This window comes from Procambarus clarkii, chromosome 40, assembly GCF_040958095.1.
Source record: "Procambarus clarkii isolate CNS0578487 chromosome 40, FALCON_Pclarkii_2.0, whole genome shotgun sequence".
Taxonomy (NCBI): Eukaryota; Metazoa; Arthropoda; class Malacostraca; order Decapoda; family Cambaridae; genus Procambarus; species Procambarus clarkii.
Window position 1 is genome coordinate 22566472 of NC_091189.1, and position 24930 is coordinate 22591401.

At 41.6% G+C, this 24930-nt stretch overlaps 1 protein-coding gene across 13 annotated transcripts in view; it reads right to left on the minus strand.

Annotated features, from left to right (window-relative positions):
• Positions 1–24930, minus strand: part of LOC123757975 (tyrosine-protein kinase Src64B) — a 322311-nt gene that overhangs the window by 184813 nt on the left and 112568 nt on the right. For all 13 annotated transcript variants that reach the window (XM_069338854.1, XM_069338847.1, XM_069338852.1 and 10 more), the window contains one exon: positions 152–244. In XM_069338854.1, coding sequence (XP_069194955.1) covers positions 152–224 — 73 coding nt within the window. In that variant the 5' untranslated portion in view covers positions 225–244. The remainder of the gene's footprint in view (positions 1–151; positions 245–24930) is intronic.

Below are 24930 nucleotides of genomic sequence, written 5' to 3' on the forward strand. Positions count from 1 at the left end.
ACACATGGGGGATAATACCTAATGTGTCCTTTACATTAAGCTGATAACCTACGTAATTTCTGAACATTACATTCAAGTAATTTCTTCTTAGAGATGTTCCTTAATAATTAACACATTATAATTTAATTCAAAAGTTTAATTCTTAACTTACCGATATTGTCAAACTGTCCATGGTGGTTTTGGGGTTGTTGCCCCTTTTTAGGGCAGCACAAGTTCTGACCCATCCTCAGATGTGTTCATGCACCTGTAACACAAAACACATTACATGTAAGCCATTATCACTAATAAGGAGGATATTATTATTACAATTAAATGTTTATTGTTAATCCTACAGAAGTATCATAAACTTACAATTAACTGCAGAAACCCCCATCAAGCAGGTACCATTTCATGTTCTTAGATCTAATTGAACTACCTGATCAGAAAGCAGTAACTATTGCTAGGCATCTATTGAGCTGTCTCAGTTATCATGGTTTTGATGACTTACATTTGAAACAGAACCTCTAGCCTTTGCTAGTGATGGGGCAAGTGTCATGCTTGGTGTCAAAATCTGGCATTGCAACAGTTCTCAAGGAACACTACCCTGATATAATAACCTGGCATGGTCTTAATCATAGATTAGAACTTGCAGTAGGTGATTCAGTGAGAGAAGTTCATGGAATCACTTTCATGCATTTATGGATAAATTGTTACACAGTTTACAGTAGATCACGTCTATACCAAAAGGAACTATCTGAATGTGCCTCTCAACTTGAACAGATTTGTAAAATAGGCGGTGATCTGAGCACCAGGTGGACGGTCAGTTTGTTTCAAACAGTTTCAGCAGTGTGAAAAAATTATGAAGTACTTTGTTTTCATTTTGAAACAGCAGTGAAAGATGAAACCAATTTGGAAGTGATAGAAAAACCTATTTAACACTTTCGCGCTTTAGATTAGAGATAACTCGTCGCCGTTTTTTCTTACGATTCCGCATAACAGCCTACTTTTCTCGTCCATCGAAAAAATATTTCTATAAATTCCAGTTTTTAACCGAAATGGATGGGGATACTCTCAGATTTTTCTCCATGAAATTCCCGTTCTCCCTCACCGAACACATGGCATCTCGGCCTACCCGGTCACGTGGTATACCACATGTTCCCGACATAGATGCCAGCGCAGCTCCTCCTGCTGACGCGGCAGTTTCAACACCCGGGCCCATCTGGTGCGAGGCGTCCTCTGTTCACCTCAACACCTCAAGCCCACTCATCAACCACAAATTCTGAAATGGACATTGAGGACATAGAACCACTTGATGTTTCTGATTTCATAGAAGATTCTACTACAAGTTTGGTGGTTCCTGTAGAAGACAATATTCCTCCAGTGCATCCAAGAAATACAAGAATTATAGATTCAGAACAACGTCTCAACTACAAGTTGACGCATGAACTCGTGCACTTGGCTAAAAAAAGAAGATGCCGTGTTTGTTTCAAGTCTGGCAAAAGGAGGGACGTGATATATGGATGTAAAACTTGTGATGTGGCACTGTGCGCTGCGCCTTGCTACACAAGGTACCACCGAAGAAAGATATTTTGGGTGGAGAAAAAATAACCACCGGCAACAGCTTCACTCCACCTAAGAAACATCAGATGAGCAACTTCAGGATCAGAAGCCTGAAGATGGTGGAGTGAAGAAAAAATGCTCAACTGTTGATCTTCAATCAACATAGACAGGGTAAGTACACCTATTTGGAATTTTTTATCATCTATAAGAAGTTATATTATATTATATACGTTTTGTAGAGAATTTATTTGCGAATTTTTTGGTACCAGAATGAATATTATATCACATAAACTTCTATGAGTAAAAAAAAAAAACACAAAGTATGTTTGGGGGTGTGGTGGGTGTGGCGGCCGTGTGGCAGTGGGTTCCCTTTAGCCGTTGATATATCCAACACGTGGGAAATATTTGTATGTGTTATGTATATGTCTGTGTAGGGAATTTTACTGCGATCACTGTCATACAAATTATAAAATGTTTCAACAAGTATAAACATGACAAACATCAAACGAACGAAAACAATGCGTTCATTTCTGCCGCGAACGCATACTGAGCGACGTGGTTCTATATTTGGCGCTTCTCTTACACATGCTTTGTACAAATGTTATACATTTCATCTTATAGAAAATTTTATTGCGAACACATTGGTATAAAAAAGAAATACGTACATAGAAAAGTAGGGTCAGGAAACGTAAAAATGTATAACTTTCCAAGCATGATTTCCCCCCTGTGTTTTCGCCAGTGCGCTCGCGGCTAACTACTCTCCACTTCACACACTCTTGCGGGTGGGCAATTACCTATATTAAACATTCATATGCATATGTTCGTGTAGAGAATTTTATTGCGATTCCAATGATACCAAAATTAGCGATGTAGGACAACTGTAGGCTTCGCAACCATTAAGAGAGTGGAAACATTTTGTTGCCGTTTGGCGCTCTCGGCGAGTGATCTGCATAGTTTTTTATTTGGTGTTGATACTCCTTATGCTTGGGCGGCATTTTATAGGAATGCTCTTATAGACAATTTCATTGCGAACACAGTGATACCAAATTTAAATACGTGCGCCTTTAATTATTGTCAGGACAGTCAAAAGAGTGTACACTTTTTTGGTCTTACCGCGTAGGCGCGCGAAGTGCCAAAAGCATCTGGGGTATTGATTTTTTTTGAGCGCCGAGAGCGCGAAAGTGTTAAGTCTGTTGAAAAAGCTAACTTCAGAACAGTTTCTATTGAGTTTAGCTCTAATGTATGACAGGTTGCATGAACTTGGTTTACTGTCAGTGTGTCTACAGAATTGCACTAGTTCAATTGTGTATGCAGACAAACTGATTCAACAGAGCATAAGGTCATTGCATGACTAAAACAGAAACCTGGCACTAGAACTTTAGAAGCTCAAAAGGCAGTTGAAAAGGGGAAGTTTGGATTTCACTACTAAGTGAAATGTGTGTCCTTGAAAAAGATTACTGGCCTGATGAAATACCACCTAATTATAGAGAAGCTGAAATATTATCTCTCTATAAGAGGAGATATCATCGTCTCCCAAGATGTACACCCATTACTGAGCTGTTTACAAGTTATTTCTATTAGTACTGCTGAGTGTGAGAAGGGGATTTAGTCACACAAACCTGATAACAACAACAACACACTAAAGAGTTCTCTTAAATCATGTATCAGCACCTATGTTGGTTAACCCTTAAACTGCACATATTGGTGGGCCCGGAAGCAACAAATATTCGAAATATCTAAAAATAACTTAAAAATGTTTAACAAATCTCAAACTTATTGGCTTCAGCGTCATGAAACTTTCATCAAAATATTTTCAGAAATTGATTTTAGACGAATTATTTAAAAATAGGAACGTTTTGTTGATAAGGAGACCAGCTCCTATTAACTGGAACTAAGGGATATTGCAGAAATAAACAGATGTAAGCACCTGTCCGACGCTCAAAGAAGAAAAATAGTAGTAAGAAGTGTCCACAAAGTGGATATGTAGCTGCAGCCTTTATAGCATTGCTGAGTAATACATAATAACACATAAAAATGAGTAACTATGTTATTATGCTCTATTTTGTTATACTGTATATCATATAAATACATTGTACAAAGTTAATACGTATATGTTACTTTCATCAATGTCCCAATTTTTTTTTAGGCAAAATTATTTTTTTTTAATATTTTAGTTTTTTCTCTTCTTTGTTTATTATCTGATTTTGTTGTAGCCTTTACATCCTGGAGAGAGCATACCCTTCCCTAACTATGTGAAGATAGAATGAAATTGGTCAACAAATAAATCGGTCACAACTTGCAGAAGTTGGGAGTTTGAATTAGTTTTGGCTGATTTTTTCTCAGATTTCAAACTATTTTCTTTGTCTCTTTAGGTTGTTTTGATGATTAGGGACCAGATTAGGGCTATTTCACTTTTATATAGTACATATATCCTAAATATATTCCCTTAAATTATAATTATTATAATTATCCCTATTTTTTGGGGGGAGAGGGGGTATTTTTTCTTGACTTCATTTCAACACATATTGACCTAAAACTTTCACATATTTGAGTACGACTACTAAACAATGTTTATTAAAACATACAATTAAATTAACAAATTAGAACTACAGTGGAACCTCGGGTTACGAACGTTGCTGTTTACGAGTTTTTCGGGTTACGAGCCTGATTTGTTCGGAATATTTGCATCGGGATACGAGCCCGATTTGTTCGGAATATTTGCATCGGGATACGAGCATTGCATCGGATTACGAGTTTGTTGATACACGTCCGGGCCGACCTAGCACGTGTTGGCATGTCTATCACACCTCAGTTTATCAGTTCCTCGTGCCCAGTGACTATCCCACCTGAATTCTTCATAAGGATTTACAGTTTTTTGTCGGAATTTTGGCCATTTGAGCATAAAAGTTGTTATTATAAATCTCGCCATGGCTCCCAAGAAAGCCGGTGGTAAGGTTTGAGGCAAGAAATCGCATGTGAGGATGACAATAGAGGAAAAACAAGAGATCATTCGGAAGCATGAAAATGGTACACGTGTTGTTGAACTAGCTAGGCAGTACAACAAATCCACGTCAACGATATGCACTATACTTGCTAAGAAAAAGGACATTATGATTGCTAAAATGCCAAAAGGTGTATCAACAATCACGAAACAAAGACCACAAATACTTGAGGATGTGGAAAAGTTGTTATTAATTTGGATACACAACAAGGAGTTAGTGGGTGATAGTGTTTCAGAGGCCATCATTTATGAGAATGCCAGGGTATTGCACGAAGACCTTGTAAAGAAAACCCCTGGAACGAGTGCAGATACGATAGACTTAGACAAGCAGGGGATGGTTTGACACATTTAACAAAAAGGAGTGGTATTCATAGTGTTGTGAGGCATGGGAAGGCTGCCAGCTCAGACAAACCAGCAGCTGAAAGATTTATTGAAGAATTTAAAGAGTTTGTAGAGGCTGAGGGATACCACAACAAGTGTTTAATTGTGATGAGACAAGACTGTTCTGGGAAAAGATTGCCTAAGAGGACACACATTACCAAGGAGGAAAAATCATTGCCCGGACTCAAGCTTATGAAAGATAGGTTTACACTTGTGCTGTGTGGAAATGTGAGTGACAATTTGAAAATTTAACCTTTGCTTCTGTATCATTCTGAAAATCCAAGGGTTTTCAAAAAAGTATGGTGTGCAGAAAAACCAAATGTGTGTGATGTGGAGGGCTAATAATATGGCATGGGTGACTAGGATTTTTTTTACGGAGTGGGTGAATGATATCGTGTGCCCTGCCATACAAAAATATCTGCAGGAGAAAAATTTGCCACTCAAGGCCCTGCTTCTCCTCGACAATACTCCTGCTCATCCTCCAGGCTTGGAAGATGCATTGTTGAACAGAAACAATAATTTTCTCACAGTAAAGTTCCTTCCTCCTAACACCACTCCTCTAATTCAGCCTATGGACCAAAAAATCATAGCAAATTTTAAGAAACTTTATGAAAAGGCACTTTTCCGGAAATATTTTGAAGTGACTGAAGCCACAAACCTCACCCTCAAAGAGTTCTGGAAACACCATTTTAACATTTGTAGTGCTTTAAAACTCGTTGACAAAGCCTGGCAAGAAGTGACTCAAAGAACCCTGATCTCTGGCTGGAGAAAATTGTGGCCTGAATGTGTGACAGAACTAGACTTTGAAGGATTTGAGCCTGTATATGATGAAGTGCCTATTGTTGAGGAAATTGTTACTCTGGGCCGGAAGATGGGCTTGGAATTAGATGGTGCTGATGAGGAGGAGTTGGTGGAAGAACACAACGAAGAACTGACCACCGAAGAACTCCAAGCCCTTCAAAAGGAGCAGCAAGAAGAGGCAGCTGAGGATATTTCTCCAGTGGAGGAGGATGAGGCAGAAGAGGGTGTCCCTTCCACAACCATTAGGAAGTGGTGTCAGATGTGGGAAGAAATGCAAACTTTAATTGAAACGACTCGCCCAGAGAAAGCTGTAGTAGACCGTTGCATTAATCTTTTCAATGACAATGTGATGCCTTACTACAGACAAATGTTGCGAAGAACGGAAAAACAATCTTCAATGGATCATTTTGTTATGAGAAAATCAAGCAGTGAGCCACAACTAGGACCTAGTGGTATGCAGGCAAAATGTGCCAGAGTGCGCACTCCAGAAAAATCTTCACTGCCTGATGTTATAATGGAAAGGGACTCCGCTTCCAAACAGTAACACCTTGTAACACCCATGACCCCCCCCCCTAGAGTTCACACCCAGGGAAGCCTTCTCCAAGAGGTCAGCCCAGATGACCTCTGGATTATCTTGTATGTTGATTAAAAAATTCCTGGGTTAGTCTTAGTCAGCTAGTTTCAAGTATGTAATATTTCATGATACTCTTGTCAAACATTGCAATGGAATTAGACCCCAGATTCTTATGTGTAAACATCCATGGATCTCCCCCTTTTAGCCAGGTCAAAGGTCAGTCACACACGTAATTAATAATTCCTCTCTTGAACAGTGTATGGTGAATGTCAAACAAGCTTAATGAAAATTCTTGAGTGTTTGTGCACGTGTGGCCCGACCTCTTTCGATCTAGGTAGCAACAGCAAATCTTCCCCTCCCCCTTTTTTGAGGTGTATATATTGGTCCTGGAGGAGAAGTAGTGAACAGAGTGTGGGACACTGGGGTCAAGAGTGGGTCTGTTAAGAACATCTCACAGCCAGGGAGAGAGAGAGTGAATCCACCAGATGGAGGGACAGAGGTCTTAAGGTAATGTGTGTGATCTCTGAGGTTTTGTTCCATGTCTAAATTTCACAACTATTGGCCAGTGTTAGAGTAGGATTTATAGTGGTGATTAGCATAATTTTGTTCTAAATAAACTTTGGTTAAATTTCCCGTCTGTGTCAATTGTTGAATCCTCTTAGCCTTTTGGATATAGTTGGCTGACAACCATCCCATAATTAATGACAGTTATAGAAAGTACTCTCCAAGTCAAGCAATGTTTCTTGCCTCGTTGCTTGATATTGTCTCCATGGTCAAGGCAGATGGTGGCAGCAATTTTTAATCCTGTGTAGCATTTCCTTGTTGGCAGTGTACCTTTTGGTTCCGGTGTAACCATCATATGTCAGCTCATATTACAGTGTTCAATAACAGTGTTACCAAGTGCAACCGATAGGAAGTGTTACTCAAGATAAGAAGTGTATTACTTACATTATTATTTAGTTTATATTTTATAGTGGTGTTACAACCTCTCCTCCTCCCCATCTTCAATATGCCAACAGGAGTCATCAGCAAGGGTAAGTAATAACTTGAACATACTTTTGTAGTGTAGATTTGGATTAATTAGGTATAAAATTTAGTTTGAAGTGAAGTTTTTGGGTAGTCAGGAACGGATTAATTCATTTCCCATTATTTCTTATGGGGAAATAAGCTTCAGTTTACGAGTTTTCAAGTTACAAGCTGTCTCCAGGAACGGATTACAGGGGTAAATTCGTAAACCGAGGTACCCCTGTACCTTTATTCATTGTCGATAACTTCAACTTCAATTATCTCTGAAAGTAGAGTTTCAAATTTGAGTGGCTTCTAAAATTCCAGTTTTGACTGATTTTCACCATTTTGACATATTTTGTGCTCGGCTGTCTGTTCTACAATCCCTTCAGAATGGATTTTTCATAAACCCTATACATTTGGAGTTATAATTTTTTTGGTCTAAATTTGCCGCACATTTCAAATGCCATATTGACGATTTTTTATTTTTTTTTTTGCAGTTGTCACGTGAATCCCCTGCATAGCAGTGGAACTGCCTTTTCCCTTCACCTTCAATGCCTCTGCACTGGAAGTATACATCTACACCAGCCCAGATGAGTCATCAGTCCTGCCACCTCTCCATACCCCCCAGGGCCTGGCATGGCCTGGTACGACTCAAGAGGCAAGCCGGGCGCCTCTGCTAACCGGTAGTTTGCCCCCACAAACAAGCAGTTAGCCGCCTTCAACTGACAGTGGTGCAGCTCAACACAAAGGCACCGCCAGCCACAACGAGCAGTTTGCTAGTTGACCAGATGTCCACCTCGCGTTGACACTGGATGAGTCATCACCACCGGACTATATAAAGGGTGCTGCCTCCCTGGAGAGATATTAGAAAACATCCAGCAAACATCCAGCATTAGAAAACAGGATGAAACAAAGGATAGCCACCATAATAGGAAAACTTACTGGTACAACCGCCAGGCTGTCAATCAAAGACAGCATACAGAGATCCTTTCAGAAAAACCTACAGTATAGAACAGCTCATGGATGGATAATGTGGTCAAGATTTTAGAGAAAATGGACATGAAATGGACCATTAAAAACAATGGGGAAGATATACCATATCAACACTTTCAACAGCCTCCTCCATGGGAAGAATCGAATCTAAAGATAATCATTGAAAGATTACCAGTTAAAAAATCAGCATGTGACCCGCAGAGGCTACCTACCTTGAGGCTACCTTGAGGTGCTTCCGGGGCTTAGTGTCCCCGCGGCCCGGTCGTCGACTAGGCCTCCTGGTTGCTGGACTGATCAACCAGGCTGTTAGACGCGGCTGCTCGCAGCCCTCAAGGCTCAAGCCCGCAGGCTCAAGGAAGTAACTACCTAAGTGTAATTACCTAAGTGTAGTTACAGGATGAGAGCTACGCTCGTGGTGTCCCGTCTTCCCAGCACTCTTTGTCATATAACGCTTTGAAACTACTGACGGTCTTGGCCTCCACCACCTTCTCACTTAACTTGTTCCAACCGTCTACCACTCTGTTTACAAAAGTGAATTTTCGTATATTTCTCCGGCAGCTTTGTTTCGTTAGTTTAAATCTATGACCTCTTGTTCTTGAAGTTCCGAGTCTCAGGAATTCTTCCCTATCAATTTTATCTATTCCTGTTACTATTTTGAACCTAGTGATCATATCGCCTCTTTTTCTTCTATCTTCTAGTTTTTGCATATTTAATGCCTCTAATCTCTCCTCGTAGCTCTTGTCCTTCAGTTCTGGGAGCCACTTAGTGGCATGTCGTTGCACCTTTTCCAGTTTGTTGATGTGCTTCTTAAGATATGGGCACCATACAACCGCTGCATATTCCAGCTTTGGTCTAATAAAAGTCGTGAACAATTTCTTTAGTATTTCTCCATCCATGTATTTAAAAGCAATTCTAAGGTTAGAAAGTGTAGCATAGGCTCCTCGCACAATGTTCTTAATGTGGTCCTCAGGTGACATTTTTCTATCTAAAACCACCCCTAGATCCTTTTCTTTATCAGAATTCTTTAAAGATTTCTCACATAATTTATAGGTTGTGTGGGGTCTATGTTCTCCAATTCCACATTCCATAACATGGCATTTATTCACATTAAATTCCATTTGCCAAGTGTTGCTCCATATACTTATTTTGTCCAGGTCTTCTTGCAGGGCATGACAATCATCTAAGTTTCTTATCTTCCCTATTATCTTAGCATCATCAGCAAACATGTTCATGTAATTGTGTATTCCCACTGGTAGATCGTTATGTAGACAATGAACATTACCGGTGCAAGAACTGAACCCTGAGGTACTCCACTCGTGACATTCCTCCAATCCGATACCTTGCCTCTGATTATGGCCCTCATTTTTCTGTCAGGAAATTTTTCATCCATGTTAGTAGCTTACCTGTCACTCCTCCAATATGTTCCAGTTTCCAGAACAACCTCTTATGGGGAACTCTGTCGAAAGCCTTTTTTAGGTCCAGATAGATGCAGTCAACCCAACCATCTCTTTCCTGTAATATCTCTGTGGCTCGATCATAAAAACTGAGCAAGTTCGTTACACAGGATCTTCCAGATCGAAAACCATACTGTCTGTCTGATATTATAGCGTTTTCCTCCAAGTGTTCTACCCATTTAGTTTTAATTATTTTTTCCAATATTTTGACTATTACACTTGTCAATGATACAGGTCTATAATTAAGGGGGTCTTCCCTGTTTCCACTTTTGTAGATTGGAACTATGTTAGCCTTTTTCCACACATCAGCTACAGCTCCTGTACACAGGGATGCCTGAAAAATCAGTTGAAGTGGAATGCTGAGCTCAGGTGCACATTCTCTCAGAACCCATGGTGAAACTCCATCTGCACCAACTGCTTTGTTCTTACTTAGCTCCTTGAGCATTTTTTCCACTTCGTCTCTAGACACCTCTATGTGCTCTATGTTGTTCTCTGGAATTCTTATTGTATCTGGTTCCCTAAAGATTTCATTTTGTACAAACACACTTTGGAACTTTTTGTTTAGTGTTTCACACATTTCCTTTTCATCTTCCGTGAATCTATTTCCCATTTTCAACCTCTGAATATTATCCTTTACCTGCAATTTGTTGTTTATGAATTTATAGAATAGACCTGGTTCTGTTTTACATTTGTCTGCAATCCCTTTTTCAAAATTTCTTTCTGCCTCTCTCCTCACTGCCGTGTAGTTGTTTCTCGCATCTTTGTATCGCTGGTATGTTTGGGGGTTCGGCCTCTTCCTGTATTGATTCCATTTTTGTGTCTTTTGGTCTCTAGCCCTCTCACAATTTCTATTGAACCAATCCTGTTTCCTAGTTCTGCATCTCTGTTTTGGTATAAATTTTTTTGTGCCTTTATCATATATTTCACAAAACTTGACATACATCTCATTCACTTCCTTGCCTAGCATCAAGTCTGTCCAATTATACTCACTAAAAAATTTTCTAAGGTCACCATAATGTCCTCTCCTGAAGTCTAGTTTTTCAACTGCTTCAACCTCCTTATTTTCTTCCAGATTATAACGCATTGCATACTTTATTCCCAAAAAGACATGGTCACTTTTACCCAAGGGAGGAAGGTACTGAATGTCAAATATCTCTTTCTTCTTCCTGGTAAATATCAAATCTAGCATGGAGGGAACGTCCCCTTCCCTCATCCTCGTAGCTTGTTTAACATGTTGATACAAGAATGTTTCCAGGATGAGGTCTACAAATTTACAGGTCCAAATATCTTCTGTTTTAGCTTCATATGCTTCCCAGTCTATGGATTTCAAGTTGAAGTCACCGACTATCAACAGTCGTGATCTATCGTTATCCGCTCTCGCTATAATCTCTCTCATTATTGTTATAAGACCTTCACGTTTACTATCTAGCTCCTCCTTTGACCATGTGCTGCTTGGCGGTGGACTATATGCATTTATTATCATTAGTTTATCATCCTCATGGCAGATCTCTAGTGCTATTATGTCAACTTCTTGTGGATTGGTAGTCATTATTTTGTTCACCTTTAGGTGTTCTTTTACCAGCACAGCAACGCCACCGCCTTTCCTAATTTTTCTGTCCCGTCTCCAAATTGAGTAGTCCCTTGGGAATATGACCTCATTTAAAATTACATCTTCAAGTTTTGTCTCCGTGAGTGCAACAATGTCTGGTGTCTGCAGCTGTATTACATAACTTAACTCCAGTATCTTCGATCTCACTCCATCTATGTTGATGTATGCAATCTTCAGGAACTTGTTCCCCCTCTCCTTATTCTTCACTCCCCCTCTCTCTATTGATTTTGTTGGTTTGCCTTTATGTACCACTTTACTGGTTTGCCTACCCCTATCACTTTGTAGAAAAAAGAATTTATTTCTTCTTCATTCCTGCTCTCATTTAAATGTTTTGCCTCGGCGAGGTTCAGTTTCAGAACAAGTAATAGAGCAACAAATGGAAACTGTCTCTAGACCCACAACGACTCACATCTTCACAGACAGATCAGTTGATCAAGAAAAAGGTTCTGCTGGGGCAGCAGTTTACACTACCAACCATGAAGCTTACTGGAGCATGAATAGTGGGTGCTCAACATTGCAAACAGAATTATATGCCCTGAAGGAGGCAATAAACTATACAATTGAGAATAATTTACATGATGTCATCATTCATACAGACTCTAAATCTTCGCTCCAGGCATTGTTATCTAGTCAGCACAGAGATAATATACAACTCCTCACAGAAATTCAACATATAGGAAAAGATGCCCATAATCGAGGGCTGTCAATCACCCTAAATTGGATACCAAGTCACATTGGCATAGAGGGTAATGAAAAGGCAGACTCACTAGCAAAAACTGCCACTGCTCTACCTGTTGTATAGGTTCAAATACCTCCAAGTTTCTCACAGATAAAGGAGCAAATCAAGAAGAAAATATTCTCAACTATCAAAAGTCGCCACAGAGCCAAAGTAGCAGAAGGAAGATCCACTGCGATATGGTATGAACAAGCCACTGGTTACTCCTCTTTCAAGCCTGGCAAAAAGATATCCAGAGACATTGCAGTAGCCATACACAGACTCAGACTTGGGTACAAGTGCTGCTGGGAGGTAATGAACCCAATAGTTAAAGAGTGTCACATCTGTGAAACTGAGGCAGAGGCGCCGCTATTGCACTACTTATTGGAATGTGAAGCTACTGAACCCCTGCGCATCAAACTCAACATTAATCCAACGACAGCAGCTGCATTAGATGCACATTCCACCGCGACTACAATGATTAGAAAAGCTGTTGAGGAATGGGACTCGCTAGTGAGCATTCTGCATCTACATCCGCCACCAAGATAATGTTAATAAAACAAGATTAAAACCAGTGCAATAAAACAGAAGCGACAAATAAGCAGGGAAGAAGGAGAAGTCCTCTCCTCCATTTTAAACTTAGACCTAAATATCACAGGAAAAAGGTTATCATGTATAACCAAACTCAATTACGGGCTCACCATAGCCCGTGCTACATGGACACTCCGTCCCGAATAGCTAAATCTTTAACAACAACAACCCTGGAGAGAAGTACCTACGGGCTCACCATAGCCCGTGCTACTTGGAACTGCTTGTTCCAAGTAGCGAATCTTAACAACAACAACAACAACAACAACCCTGGAGAGCCAGTCTCTCCTTTAGTGCTCTAGGATCACCTTCGTGTCTCTCACCCGTCGTCCGCCTTCAGCCAACGTCGTGTGACTGATGCCATGGTGGTATGGTAGCTGTCTTCAGTACACCAGTATATCTTTATGCTTTTATTCATTGCTTATACTGTAGTTTATTTTTACATTTAAGATCATATTAACTTGTTCACCTTTGCATTATATGATAGCCAAGTATTTTCAGGGGCATTTATGTTCATTAATATTTCAGTAAATTGTTTAATTATTTATTTGATGATTTTTATTTGTTTCCACCTGCAACTTGCACACTGCAAGGCCAATAGCAGTATTTTTTTTATTATGTGCAGGAGAGCCACACCATCTTGGTTCAGTATAGCTGCGATACCACAACCCGTCACACAGTAAATTATACTGAAAACCTATATTCCAATTTTGATGAAAATGAAGATCATATGCTATTCTGAGAGAATAACAACACCAAATGAACAATTGGTGATCGTTTATATTTTTTATTCTGATTTGAAAATCTTTAGTTTTCAATATTCAATTTTAAAATGATTTTTGATTCTCTTGCTTTTCAAGTTACGTTGTGATCATTTATACAAATTTGGAGCATTTGCCTAGTGGATTATGCACAAAAAATTAAAGTGTTTCTGCAAGTTTTAAAAACTTGAGTTATGTCAAATCGCATATGTATGTATTGCGCGGTTTAAGGGTTAATCTACGTAGACCTTCTCTAGTTCAGTGGACTCCTGAGCCATAAGCCATATCATGGCTGCGGTACCACAGATCGGCAGATGACAACAGAATAAGGGTTGCTTCAGACCCCCAAAAACATTTCACACCTGACCCTTTGTGGAAACTATTGTGTAACTTCGCACTGGTTGTATTTGGTGACCACTAGGCGTTTTAACTTTTTAAATTGATAAATACATGATTGATGTCTTTCTTTATTTGTTTGATAATTATACTTTATGATAATTGATGAGTAAAAACATGAAATAGTTAATCGTGTGACATATATATAGAAATAGGATAGGAAATGACGTACTTTTGTCAGGGCCCCCTATGGGGCCTGACATACCTCTCCAGGTATGCATACCTGGAGAAGGTCTCGGGAGTTCTTTTATTCGCAGAGCCCAGCCTGACCCGCCTCCAAAACGTAAAACATGGAGGCACACGACCTTCACTGTAACAATCTACACTATACACGACCTTAACTGTAACAAACTACACTACACACGACCTTCACTGTAACAATCGACACTACACACGACCTTCACTAACAATCGACACTACACACGACCTTCACTGTAACAATCTACACTACACACGACCTTCACTGTAGCAATCTACACTACACACTACCTTCATTGTAACCACTGTCACTACTCACTGGCTTCATCACTGTAACAATATTTAATACTCTGTGGTAATCACTGTAACCATCTTCTCTACACACTCCCTCGTCACTGTGACCACCGTCACTACTCACTGGTTTCATCACTGTAACAATATTTAATACTGTGGTAATCACTGTAACCATCTTCACTACACACTCCCTCGTCACTGTAAACACCGTCACTACTCACTGGTTTCATCACTGTAACAATATTTAATACTCTGTGGTAATCACTGTAACCATCTTCACTACACACTCCCTCGTCACTGCAAGCATCTTAGTCACCGTCTATATAATGTGTTGGACCAATCTTAGTGATGCTGGAGGCTGGTATTGGAAGCTATCCCCTCCCCCCAGTCCAACTACTTGGGCTGGACGGTAGAGCGACGGTCTCGTTTCATGCAGGTCGGCGTTCAATCCCCGACCGTCCAAGTGGTTGGGCATCATTCCTTCCCCCCGTCCCATCCCAAATCCTTATCCTGATCCCTTCCCAGTGCTATATAGTCGTAATGGCTTGGCTCTTTCCCCCTGATAATTCCCTCCCTCCCCCCCCCCCATACACACACACACACACACATAACAAAACAAAGAAGGCGCCAATCCAGGAAGACCAGAGGAAAGAAAGGAACAGTTGGCTTTATCAGCAGCGTACAGTATTTCAAACACAACACACAAATCACATGAAGAGTTTTGAACATCCTCTCCTCACTTCGGTGAAGAACTTTACAATTCTGTTTATGAGAGTCTTGGGCTGTGTATTCTGTTGGGAATCTGATTCTGGGGCTGGAGGAATATTTGTACCTCCGGTGTTAGGCGAAATACGCTGAGGATATTTCATGTCCATGTTGGTAGGATTCGTATTTCGTTCAAACACAGCTTTTTCTGGCGTGAAGGTTATATTTGTGTACCGGAGGATATCATCTCCGATTATAAACTCATCTTCGTCATTGATCACGTATATATCAGTAGTGAATTTAAGTCCTTCAAATTTAACTTTTGCTTTCCTAATGACATTGTTGGCATCGCATGGTTCTCCGTGAATATTTCTTAATTCTCTCACTTCACATGCCTCGAATTTAAGGCCTAATTCAGTGGCACGTGATCTACTGATAGTCGTAAAAGGAGCACCGGTCTCCACGAAGGCTTCGATATCCTTACCGTTGATTTTGGACTTGACTCGTATGTCACAATAATTGGTGACATAGTACTCGGTGTCCTCTTGCATCTTCTACTTTTTTAGTGGCCTCATTAATAGTCGGGGATTTTTCATGTCATTGATAATGGAGCAGTTATATGCAACTAAAACATCCATGCCTAATAAAGCTACTTTAGTGGGAACATCATAAACGTAAACCTCTGTGTCAAGATAGAAACCTCTCTGGTAATACGGCTTGGACTTGAGGAGTCCCTTCAAGAATTCTGATAACTTCATCGTCTGCCACTCCTTATCATCAAAGTCTGAAGACTGCAACTCATCTAAGCACTTAAAATCCTTCTCTGTTACGGCCTCCAAGCCATATTTTTCCATCAAGGGAGCCGTGATTACGGTGTAAGGGGAGCCCGTGTCCACGGTGAAGTCAACAACTTGATTGTCCAGCAGCAGAGGAATACATACTTCACTAGTGGACCGGTAAAGAGGGAGAGACACCTCACCAAGTACTCCTTCACACCCCATTGATCCTTGTAAACTGTCTTGCTCTTGCTCCACTAACTTAAATACGTATAAGAAGTGTGTCAGAAGAAGTGGAAACTTCTAATACCTTAACACGTCATTGCCACTGCTTAACTCATCTTCATATCCATGATACAAGTTTTATAGTTAGGTTAGAACAGCTTGACTGTTGTCAATCGTGACACTACAAATTTACCTGAGTTTTATTTACCCGAGGGTCACTAACAATTTAGCGGCCTCGACGAGGACAGGAAGCCGGTGGCTTGTCAAAGGTCATGGCAAAGGAAATGGCTAGAATCCTAATAACCATTTTTAGCGTAACAATTGACAGACATCACAGCCAAGCTGTCGCTTTCACAATCGACTTGAGAATGGTCCAGGACGGACCGAAACGGCGTCGTCCCTTCACTTTTTCGTGTGTGGTCTGGTAAACATATTTCAGCCACGTTATTGTGACTCCTTGTCTGCAATTAAGCTGTTCTAACAATTCCAAACTATCGAAAAAGTGTATCACGGCTATGAACGTCAGTGAGCAAGCGGCAATGACATTTGAAGGAATTAATGCAATCTTTTCCTTCCTACTTGGCCGGTTTAGGCACTGTGTTCAGTGGAGTATTGACAGTTGAGTCTCAGCGCCCAGAGGCGTATAAGAGTAGATAACAAAACACTGGGCCGGTAATTTAGATAAAATTATTTAATATAAAAATGTAATAGTATAAAAATCACGTCTCTAAACTGAAATATATGACCAAACTCAGGCTTCTTCAATTCCTCAATGTGCCTCAACAACTAATATTTACAAGCTCTTTTAAGTTTTGTTTCAACCACTTGGGCTGGACGGTAGAGCGACAGCCTCGCTTCATGCAGATCGGCGTTCAATCCCCGACCCTGCAAGTGGTTGGTCACCATTTCTTTCCCCCCATCCCATCCCAAACCCTTATCCTGACCCGTTCCAAGTGCTATACAGTCGTGGAGGCTTGGCTGTTGTTATAGATTCAGCTACTCGGAACAAGTTCCAAGTAGCACGGGCTATGGTGAGCCCGTAAGTTACCTGGCACAGGAGCGGGGCAAGAAGCACGGGCTATGGTTAGCCTCGTGGACGGAAGATGTCTCCCATGGAGGCTTGGCGCTTTCTCCTGACAATTCTCTTCCCTTTTTTTAATTATAAGCAAACTATCAACCGCTGCTTTATTATTTATATACATGTGTACATTTATATTTATATATACATATAGATATATATGTATGTAAATATAAATGAACACGTGTACATGTAATGTATCATGGTTGCATAAATGAACACGTTAAATAGTTTTATCAACAACATGGACACTTTAATGTGCATGGCAATAGACTAGTCTCGTCTGATGTTACCCGACTCATGTGTTCCGTCGCAGGACGTCTGGCTCCCTTACATGTGTTGATCTGCAGTTGTTGTGTTTGGTGCCAAGACCTTCTAAACACGGGACTACACATGTCTGCCACACACTGACCACATTATGTGCCTTTGTAACCCTTTCCACAACTGCCTTCACGATGGGTATGGCATGTTTCGAACACAGGTTCGAAATGCTTTATCTAAATGCTGCTTGGAACACTGCCGCTGCTTGGAACACTGCCGCTGGTTGGAACACTGTGGCTGCTTGGAACACTATGGCTGCTTGGAACACTGCCGCTGCTTGGAACACTGTGGCTGCTTGGAACACTGCGTCTGCATGGAACACTGCGTCTGCATGGAACACTGCGTCTGCATGGAACACTGGCGCTGCTTGGAACACTGCCGCTGCTTGGAACACTGCCGCTGCTTGGAACACTGCGTCTGCATGGAACACTGCGTCTGCATGGAACACTGCCGCTGCTTGGAACACTGCGCCTGCTTGGAACACTGCCGCTGCTTGGAACACTGCGGCTGCTTGGAACACTGCCGCTGCTTGGAGCACTGCCGCTGCTTGGAGCACTGCCGCTGCTTGGAGCACTGCCGCTGCTTGGAGCACTGCGCCTGCTTGGAACACTGCGCCTGCTTGGAACACTGCCGCTGCTTGGAACACTGCCGCTGCTTGGAACACTGCCGCTGCTTGGAACACTGCCGCTGCTTGGAACACTGCCGCTGCTTGGAACACTGCCGCTGCTTGGAACACTGCCGCTGCTTGGAACACTGCCGCTGCTTGGAACACTGCCGCTGCTTGGAACACTGCCGCTGCTTGGAACACTGCCGCTGCTTCGAACACTGCCGCTGCTTGGAACACTGCCGCTGCTTGGAACACTGCCACTGCTTGGAACACTATGGCTGCTTGGAACACTGCGCCTGCTTGGAACACTGCCGCTGCTTGGAACACTGCCGCTGCTGGTGGCCCAAGAGTCTCTATTTACTAGATGGAAACGCAACCCCACAGTACATAATTCCCAGATGAAATACTGACCAACACACACTCACAGCTCCCTGACAAGAGAGAGCCAGCTTAGCTTAGCTGCCAACACCCACACATCGTGTCAGCAAGGCGGACAGCCCGCCTGCTTTCATACCTCTCACTGTATTTCCCACTTCTATACTTCCCTTCACCTATGCCTCTCCTTCCTCTTTACTCACCCCCCCCCCAAAAAAAAGTCTCCCTCTCCTCCTCTCGTAACCATGGACCAGCATTTCCAGGCCATTAACTAGCAGCCTTCCCCACCACTTAACTGCATTAGTTGTAATTACTTAGTTCTAAATGTTCCCCCACCGGGGCTATATACAGCTCCCAGTCTCCTCTTTTGCCTCCTTCCCTTCCTACACCCTTCCCTCTCCTCCCTTTCTCTCTACACCCTTCCCTCTCCTCTACCCCGTTCCCTCCCCTACATTAGACAACGGTTACAAAGGCGGGGTCCAAGAGCTAAGAGCTGGCTCTTGCCGACACAAACAGTATATCCAAATAACAAACCGCCAACAAGCCACAGTGTATGAAGAGGGGATGTTTGTGTAAAGAGGGAGACGCTGTTGTGAGCCAAGATGGTGCCATAAGGAGAATGACATAGTGAAGGGCAACCTTCGAGGTAATCAGGCACTCTCTCTTGAAGATGCCACGACAACCACACCTCACAGGTAAGAAGTTGCTGAGGTAAGGGAAGTAACACTGAGGCAAGCAACACTGGAGGACTGACATAACTAGAGGTGAAGTAAAGCAGCACCTGTAGACCTAGACCCAACTGAGGCTTGGCAACCCTCCTCACACCAGGTCCATTCCATTCAGCGGTCGACCCTGAAGACTCATTCATCAATATTAACATGCTGTTTATTCAAAATTGAAAAGTTCTCAAATGTAAATTAATATTGTTATATACTTGTTCGGAAAGTATTGTGACGCCATCAGTTGTTGGGTCGTGTGTAAACTGTTTTTCATTCATGAACAAGGAGTTTGGCGGGTGTACGGAACGGACTTTGGCCTTTGTTTTTATGAGGACGAGATGTTTAAAGAGTTACGATTCGAACAGGACATGAACGAAGCACTTTTCTATAAATGTTTGAACGTCATCAGTTGTGAGTCGTGTGTAAACCGTTTTCATTTTTACCTATATCTAACCTATATTATTTTTACCTATATCTAACCTATATCATTTTTACCTATATCTAATCTATATCATTTTACCTATATCTAACCTATATCATTTTTACCTATATCTAACCTATATCATTTTACCTATATCTAACCTATATAATTTTCACCTATATCTAACCTATATCATTTTACCTATATCTAACCTATATAATTTTCACCTATATCTAACCTATATCATTTTTACCTATATGTATATGCTATATCTAAGAGCCAAAGTTCACCACTCAAGTAGAGCTAAGTGAGCACACACACAGACGACGTTATCGAGGTCAATTTGATAGTATATTTAAATATGATCAGAAGAACGAATGAGTAGTAGCTATATTGGTAACTGGAAAGAGGAGAGTTGTAGGAGAGGCCGCAGCCTACAAGTACACTAAGGCGAGTACACCCCACTAGAGATAAACACAGGATATTTACCCAGACGGCACCAGTGATAACATCAGTGCTGGCTCCCCTCCACACCCCACTAACACATCACCCAATACAACTATCATCTCTCTCTCTCTCTCTCTATCCGCTTATCATTCATTAACGTTCATTGAAAAGTAATACAAGCATCAACACCGCTATCACACACTTCACTACCCACCAACAATGTTTAATATTATATTTATATATATATATATATATATATATATATATATATATATATATATATATATATATATATATATATATATGTCGTACCTAGTAGCCAGAACGCACTTCTCAGCCTACTATGCAAGGCCCGATTTGCCTAATAAGCCAAGTTTTCATGAATTAATTGTTTTTCGACTACCTAACCTACCTAACCTAACCTAACTTTTTCGGCTACCTAACCTAACCTATAAAGATAGGTTAGGTTAGGTAGGGTTGGTTAGGTTCGGTCATATATCTACGTTAATTTTAACTCCAATAAAAAAAAATTGACTTCATACATAATGAAATGGGTAGCTTTATCATTTCATAAGAAAAAAAATAGAGAAAATATATTAATTCAGGAAAACTTGGCTTATTAGGCAAATCGGGCCTTGCACAGTAGGCTGAGAAGTGCGTTCTGGCTACTAGGTACGACATTATATATTTATATATATATATATATATATATATATATATATATATATATATATATATATATATATATATATATATATATATATATATATATTGGTAGCAGTCTTTCTTGTAAACATATGTTGTTGAAGATGACCGAAAAGGTAAGATTAATCATTCTAACAAGAATTTTCTCAATATGTCTTATGTTTCTCATCACTGTCGAGGGTAATTGAAATATCAATTCTCCAAAATTCATTTTTATTCTTGGTCTGACGCCTAGAAGTGTTTCGTAAGGGCTTCTTACATTCTCAAAGACTTGTTTTTGTTGCAATAAACAATTTGCACTCGAGTAATAACGTGCTTGTCTCAGAAGCCAGATGTAGTAAATAAAGACAGTATTGAACAGAATCTTGAGTTATCAAATAGGACCCTTAAAAGTGTCATTAGACGAGAACTCCTGGATGAATTTGAAGAAAGTAGAACAGTACAAACTGGAATTAGCAGGTCCATTGTTCATAACAATGAAACGTGTGAAGTATAACATGTGTATGGGGCAAGTAACAAAGTCAGTAGACTAACAGATATTGTCACAGCTCGTATAAGACTTGGCTACAAGTATCTCTGGCAGTTCGGCTTGTATAGGGATCTAGATGAAGTAAAGTGTGTGGACAAAGACAGGGACACACACTCGAACACTATATCTTGGAATGTAGTAAAATTGAGCCATTTAGAGATAAATCTAAACTCACTCTGTATGATATGGCAACCTATCTTATTACCAAGGATAAAATACCTGAAATCCTTGCACTGTATCCATATTTCGCTCCCAGTAGATAAATGACATATGAGATTAAGAAACTCAGTATTGTGAGGACTAATAATAAACAGTAGCTCTCCTATGACTGTAATATCCCCATTGTTCAAACAATTATGTATTAGCGATAAGACCTACCATTAATGTGTAATGACTTACTGTAAATATATAGCTCTTGAAATAGAACATTCTCTGTAACTAGCTGACATTGTAAGTATAAGGTGTGAAGGATAGATGAAATTGTTTATGTAATAATCTAAGATGAGGTCTGATAAAGACCTTTTGTGCCCTCTGTAATGCTTTTGCGCTACCGCTCACAGGATGGGTATGGGGTGCACAATAAACTAGCCGCCTCTGGTGGCAACAATTAAATCTCCAGATCAGCAATTTCTCCAGCTTTGAAAAGGGCTGTCATTGTATAGCAGTACTCCACTCTAGAGAGCACTAACGGCTTGAAGAGTATCATCATTGGTACAGCATCTCTTGTGTGAAAAGTTCTTGTTATCCAACCTGTCATTTTTCTTGCAGTTGTGACGGCTACTTTATTGTGTTCTTTAAAAGTATCGTGTCTATGTATGCCGTATATGTTCTCTGTATTCCTTCTATTTCAGTAATCTCTCCTGCTCTGAAAGGGCAAGTAAGTACTTAACAGTACTCAAGACAGGACAGCACAAGTGACTTAAAGAGTACAACCATTGTGATGGGATCCCTGGATGTGAAGGTTCTAGTAATCCATCCTACCATTTTTCTGGCTGACGGTGACATTTTTCTGGCCGATAGGGTGACATCTGATATGATTTGATGTTGGTATCATATCCACGAAGCCAACCCAATTTGATAACCTAATTGATTACCCAATTCATTTGGGTTATCAATCTTCAGTGTGTTTGGTGGCTCACCGAAAACAGAGTTATACTGATTCCTCAGTATCTCGCTCATTTCTCTGTTGTCATCTGTGAAAGTTCCATCTCCCTTTCGCAGGGGCGATACTAAATGTGTTTTTTTTATCTTGATCTTGCATACGAGAAAAAATATTTCGGATTTCTCTCTCTTTCACTGATGGCCTTTTACTCTCTTTGTTTCTCCTGGGTTTTGTATTATTATTGTAGCTTTAGTTCAATATTTTCTATTTCTCTACCTAGCCCTCTTCGCCGTTCTTAAGATAGGCTGAGTTGTTCCGCGATTCGTTTTCTTCGCCACAAGACGTTTCAACTCATTTGATCCACAACAAATGATCCCCAATGGTTGAATGCCAGTTGCAACACGCTGCAAGGCATGCTGCTAAAAATCACACTATTACGTTGTTCTTACAAGTTTTGTCTTTAGAGCGACGGCCTCGCATCTTGCAGGGTCGGCGTTCGATCCCCGACGGTGCAAGTGGTTGGGCACCTTCACTCCGTCCTCATATACCTTCCCAGTACTGTATACTGGCTTAACGCTTTCTCCTCACTTTTGCCTTCCTCAAATACGTCAGTAATGCATATTTATGTCGTGCTATTTTCAGACAAATTCATGTGTATGAAACCTAGATGTTGAATGCTTGTATTCCAAAAGTTATAAAACAAAAGAGTACACAGACTATTATTGATGGTGAATACAGTAGCCATTCACCAGTGTAGTTCTCACCATTCCCTTTCATGCGGAAAAATATGGCAAACATCTGAATTGTTTCTCAAATGTCGGAGTGTTGGGTTGACTGTCCTTGGGCTCGACACACTATGCTGCAAGCTGCTTCCTTATCCAAGTATACATTAATCTTTCTCACCTTGGTTGATCAGTCCAGCAACCAGGAGGCCTGGTCGACGACCGGGCCGCGGGGACACTAAGCCCCGGAAGCACCTCAAGGTAGCCTCAAGGTAACCTTCGCCTCCAAGAGTACAGGTGGAGAAAGTTTAAGCAGTCCCAGTCACTCGCTGATATGTTTTACTGACTGGATTCAGGCAAAGATCTCTACAGGCGAGATCTTGAGAGGCGGGACCAAAGAGACAAAGCTCAACCCCCGCAAGCACAACTAGGTGAGTACACGTTCTTCAGGTCACCAATTTTCCATGGTTGAATGGGGCTGTTAGTGCCCCCACTCCACTTGCGTCTTGAAAAATATCATCATTGGTATGGCATCTCTTGTTAGAAGGTTCTTGTTAACCAGGAACCTTAATTTTTCCTGCTTGTTACCAGTCCCCCCCCCCCCACCTACTACCCCTGGCCGACCCCTTACTAACCCAGCCACCACCGCACGCTAACTACCACCCCTCACCCACCCACCAGTACCGGAGGAGCGCCCCCCAGCCACCGGTTGAGGCAAGTGGTACATGACACGCATGAAGACTTTACCTGCGGGGTGGTCTCAACCATCCCCCTCCTCACTAACATTCTCCTAACTCCACACCCTGGCCTATTTCTTCACCCTCGTCCATCAATACCGTTATACCCTCCCTCCACCCTTCCTCTCTCTCTCTCTCCCTAAGATACCCGCTAACCTCGCTTCACTCGCCACACTTCCCCATTTAGAACATGCTACGAGGGCTGTACCCCCCCCCCCCTCACGTTCCTAAGATACATGAAGGTGAGGGGTGGAGAACGTGGGGGTCCCCAGCTACAGGTCATCTTCAGTGTCGACCCGTTCACTTGGCCCAGCTGTAACACACACGTTAGGCTGCTACACCTATATCTCTCTCCTGCCCTGCCACTGTTTCTTCTCCGTCATGAGAGTTAATCAATTCCTAGTCTGCCGATAAATCATTTACATCCCCTATGATCAATAATTCTGGGCGATTTTGTGCGTGGCGCTTTCTAGTTCGTGCGTGTGTATTCCCTTAGTTGTGTGGCTGTGTGCGTGCGACTACGTGCGTGTGTGGCTGTGTGCGTGCGAGAGAGAGCGAGTCAGAGACAGAGAGAGTGGAGTTAGATTCGAGCATGTTTCAACACAACGACGTAATGTGATGAATGCACAATGGCTTACGAAAGCAACATGATGGGGTTACTACACGGAAACGCTGCGGTTGGCAGCATTCCTCACTCATAAACTTTAAATTTCAGGGGAAATCATCGTGGGAATTCCTCACGCTCCGGCCTTAAGCTGGAATGGCGGCCATAGCACACCCATATTGAGGCACGGTATATGCTCCCCCCAAGCTCTTGGGCCCCAAGCCCTTGGGCCCCCAAGCCGGGCTTAGGAAGAACCCTTGATACCGAGTACAGGTACACACACACCTGCAACCCCTGGCTCCACATCTAGAAGGCCTCACCACAGTTATCGCAACACCTTCCCAGTCTGGTGTGTACGAGTGCTGTGTCACGGATGAAGGAGAATCAGCGCATACTCTCTCCACACCTGACAACGGGGCCGGTCAGTGTGTACCTCCACACACCTGACAACGGGGCCGGTCAGTGTGTACCTCCACACACCTGACAACGGGGCCGGTCAGTGTGTACCTCCACACACCTGACAACGGGGCCGGTCAGTGTGTACA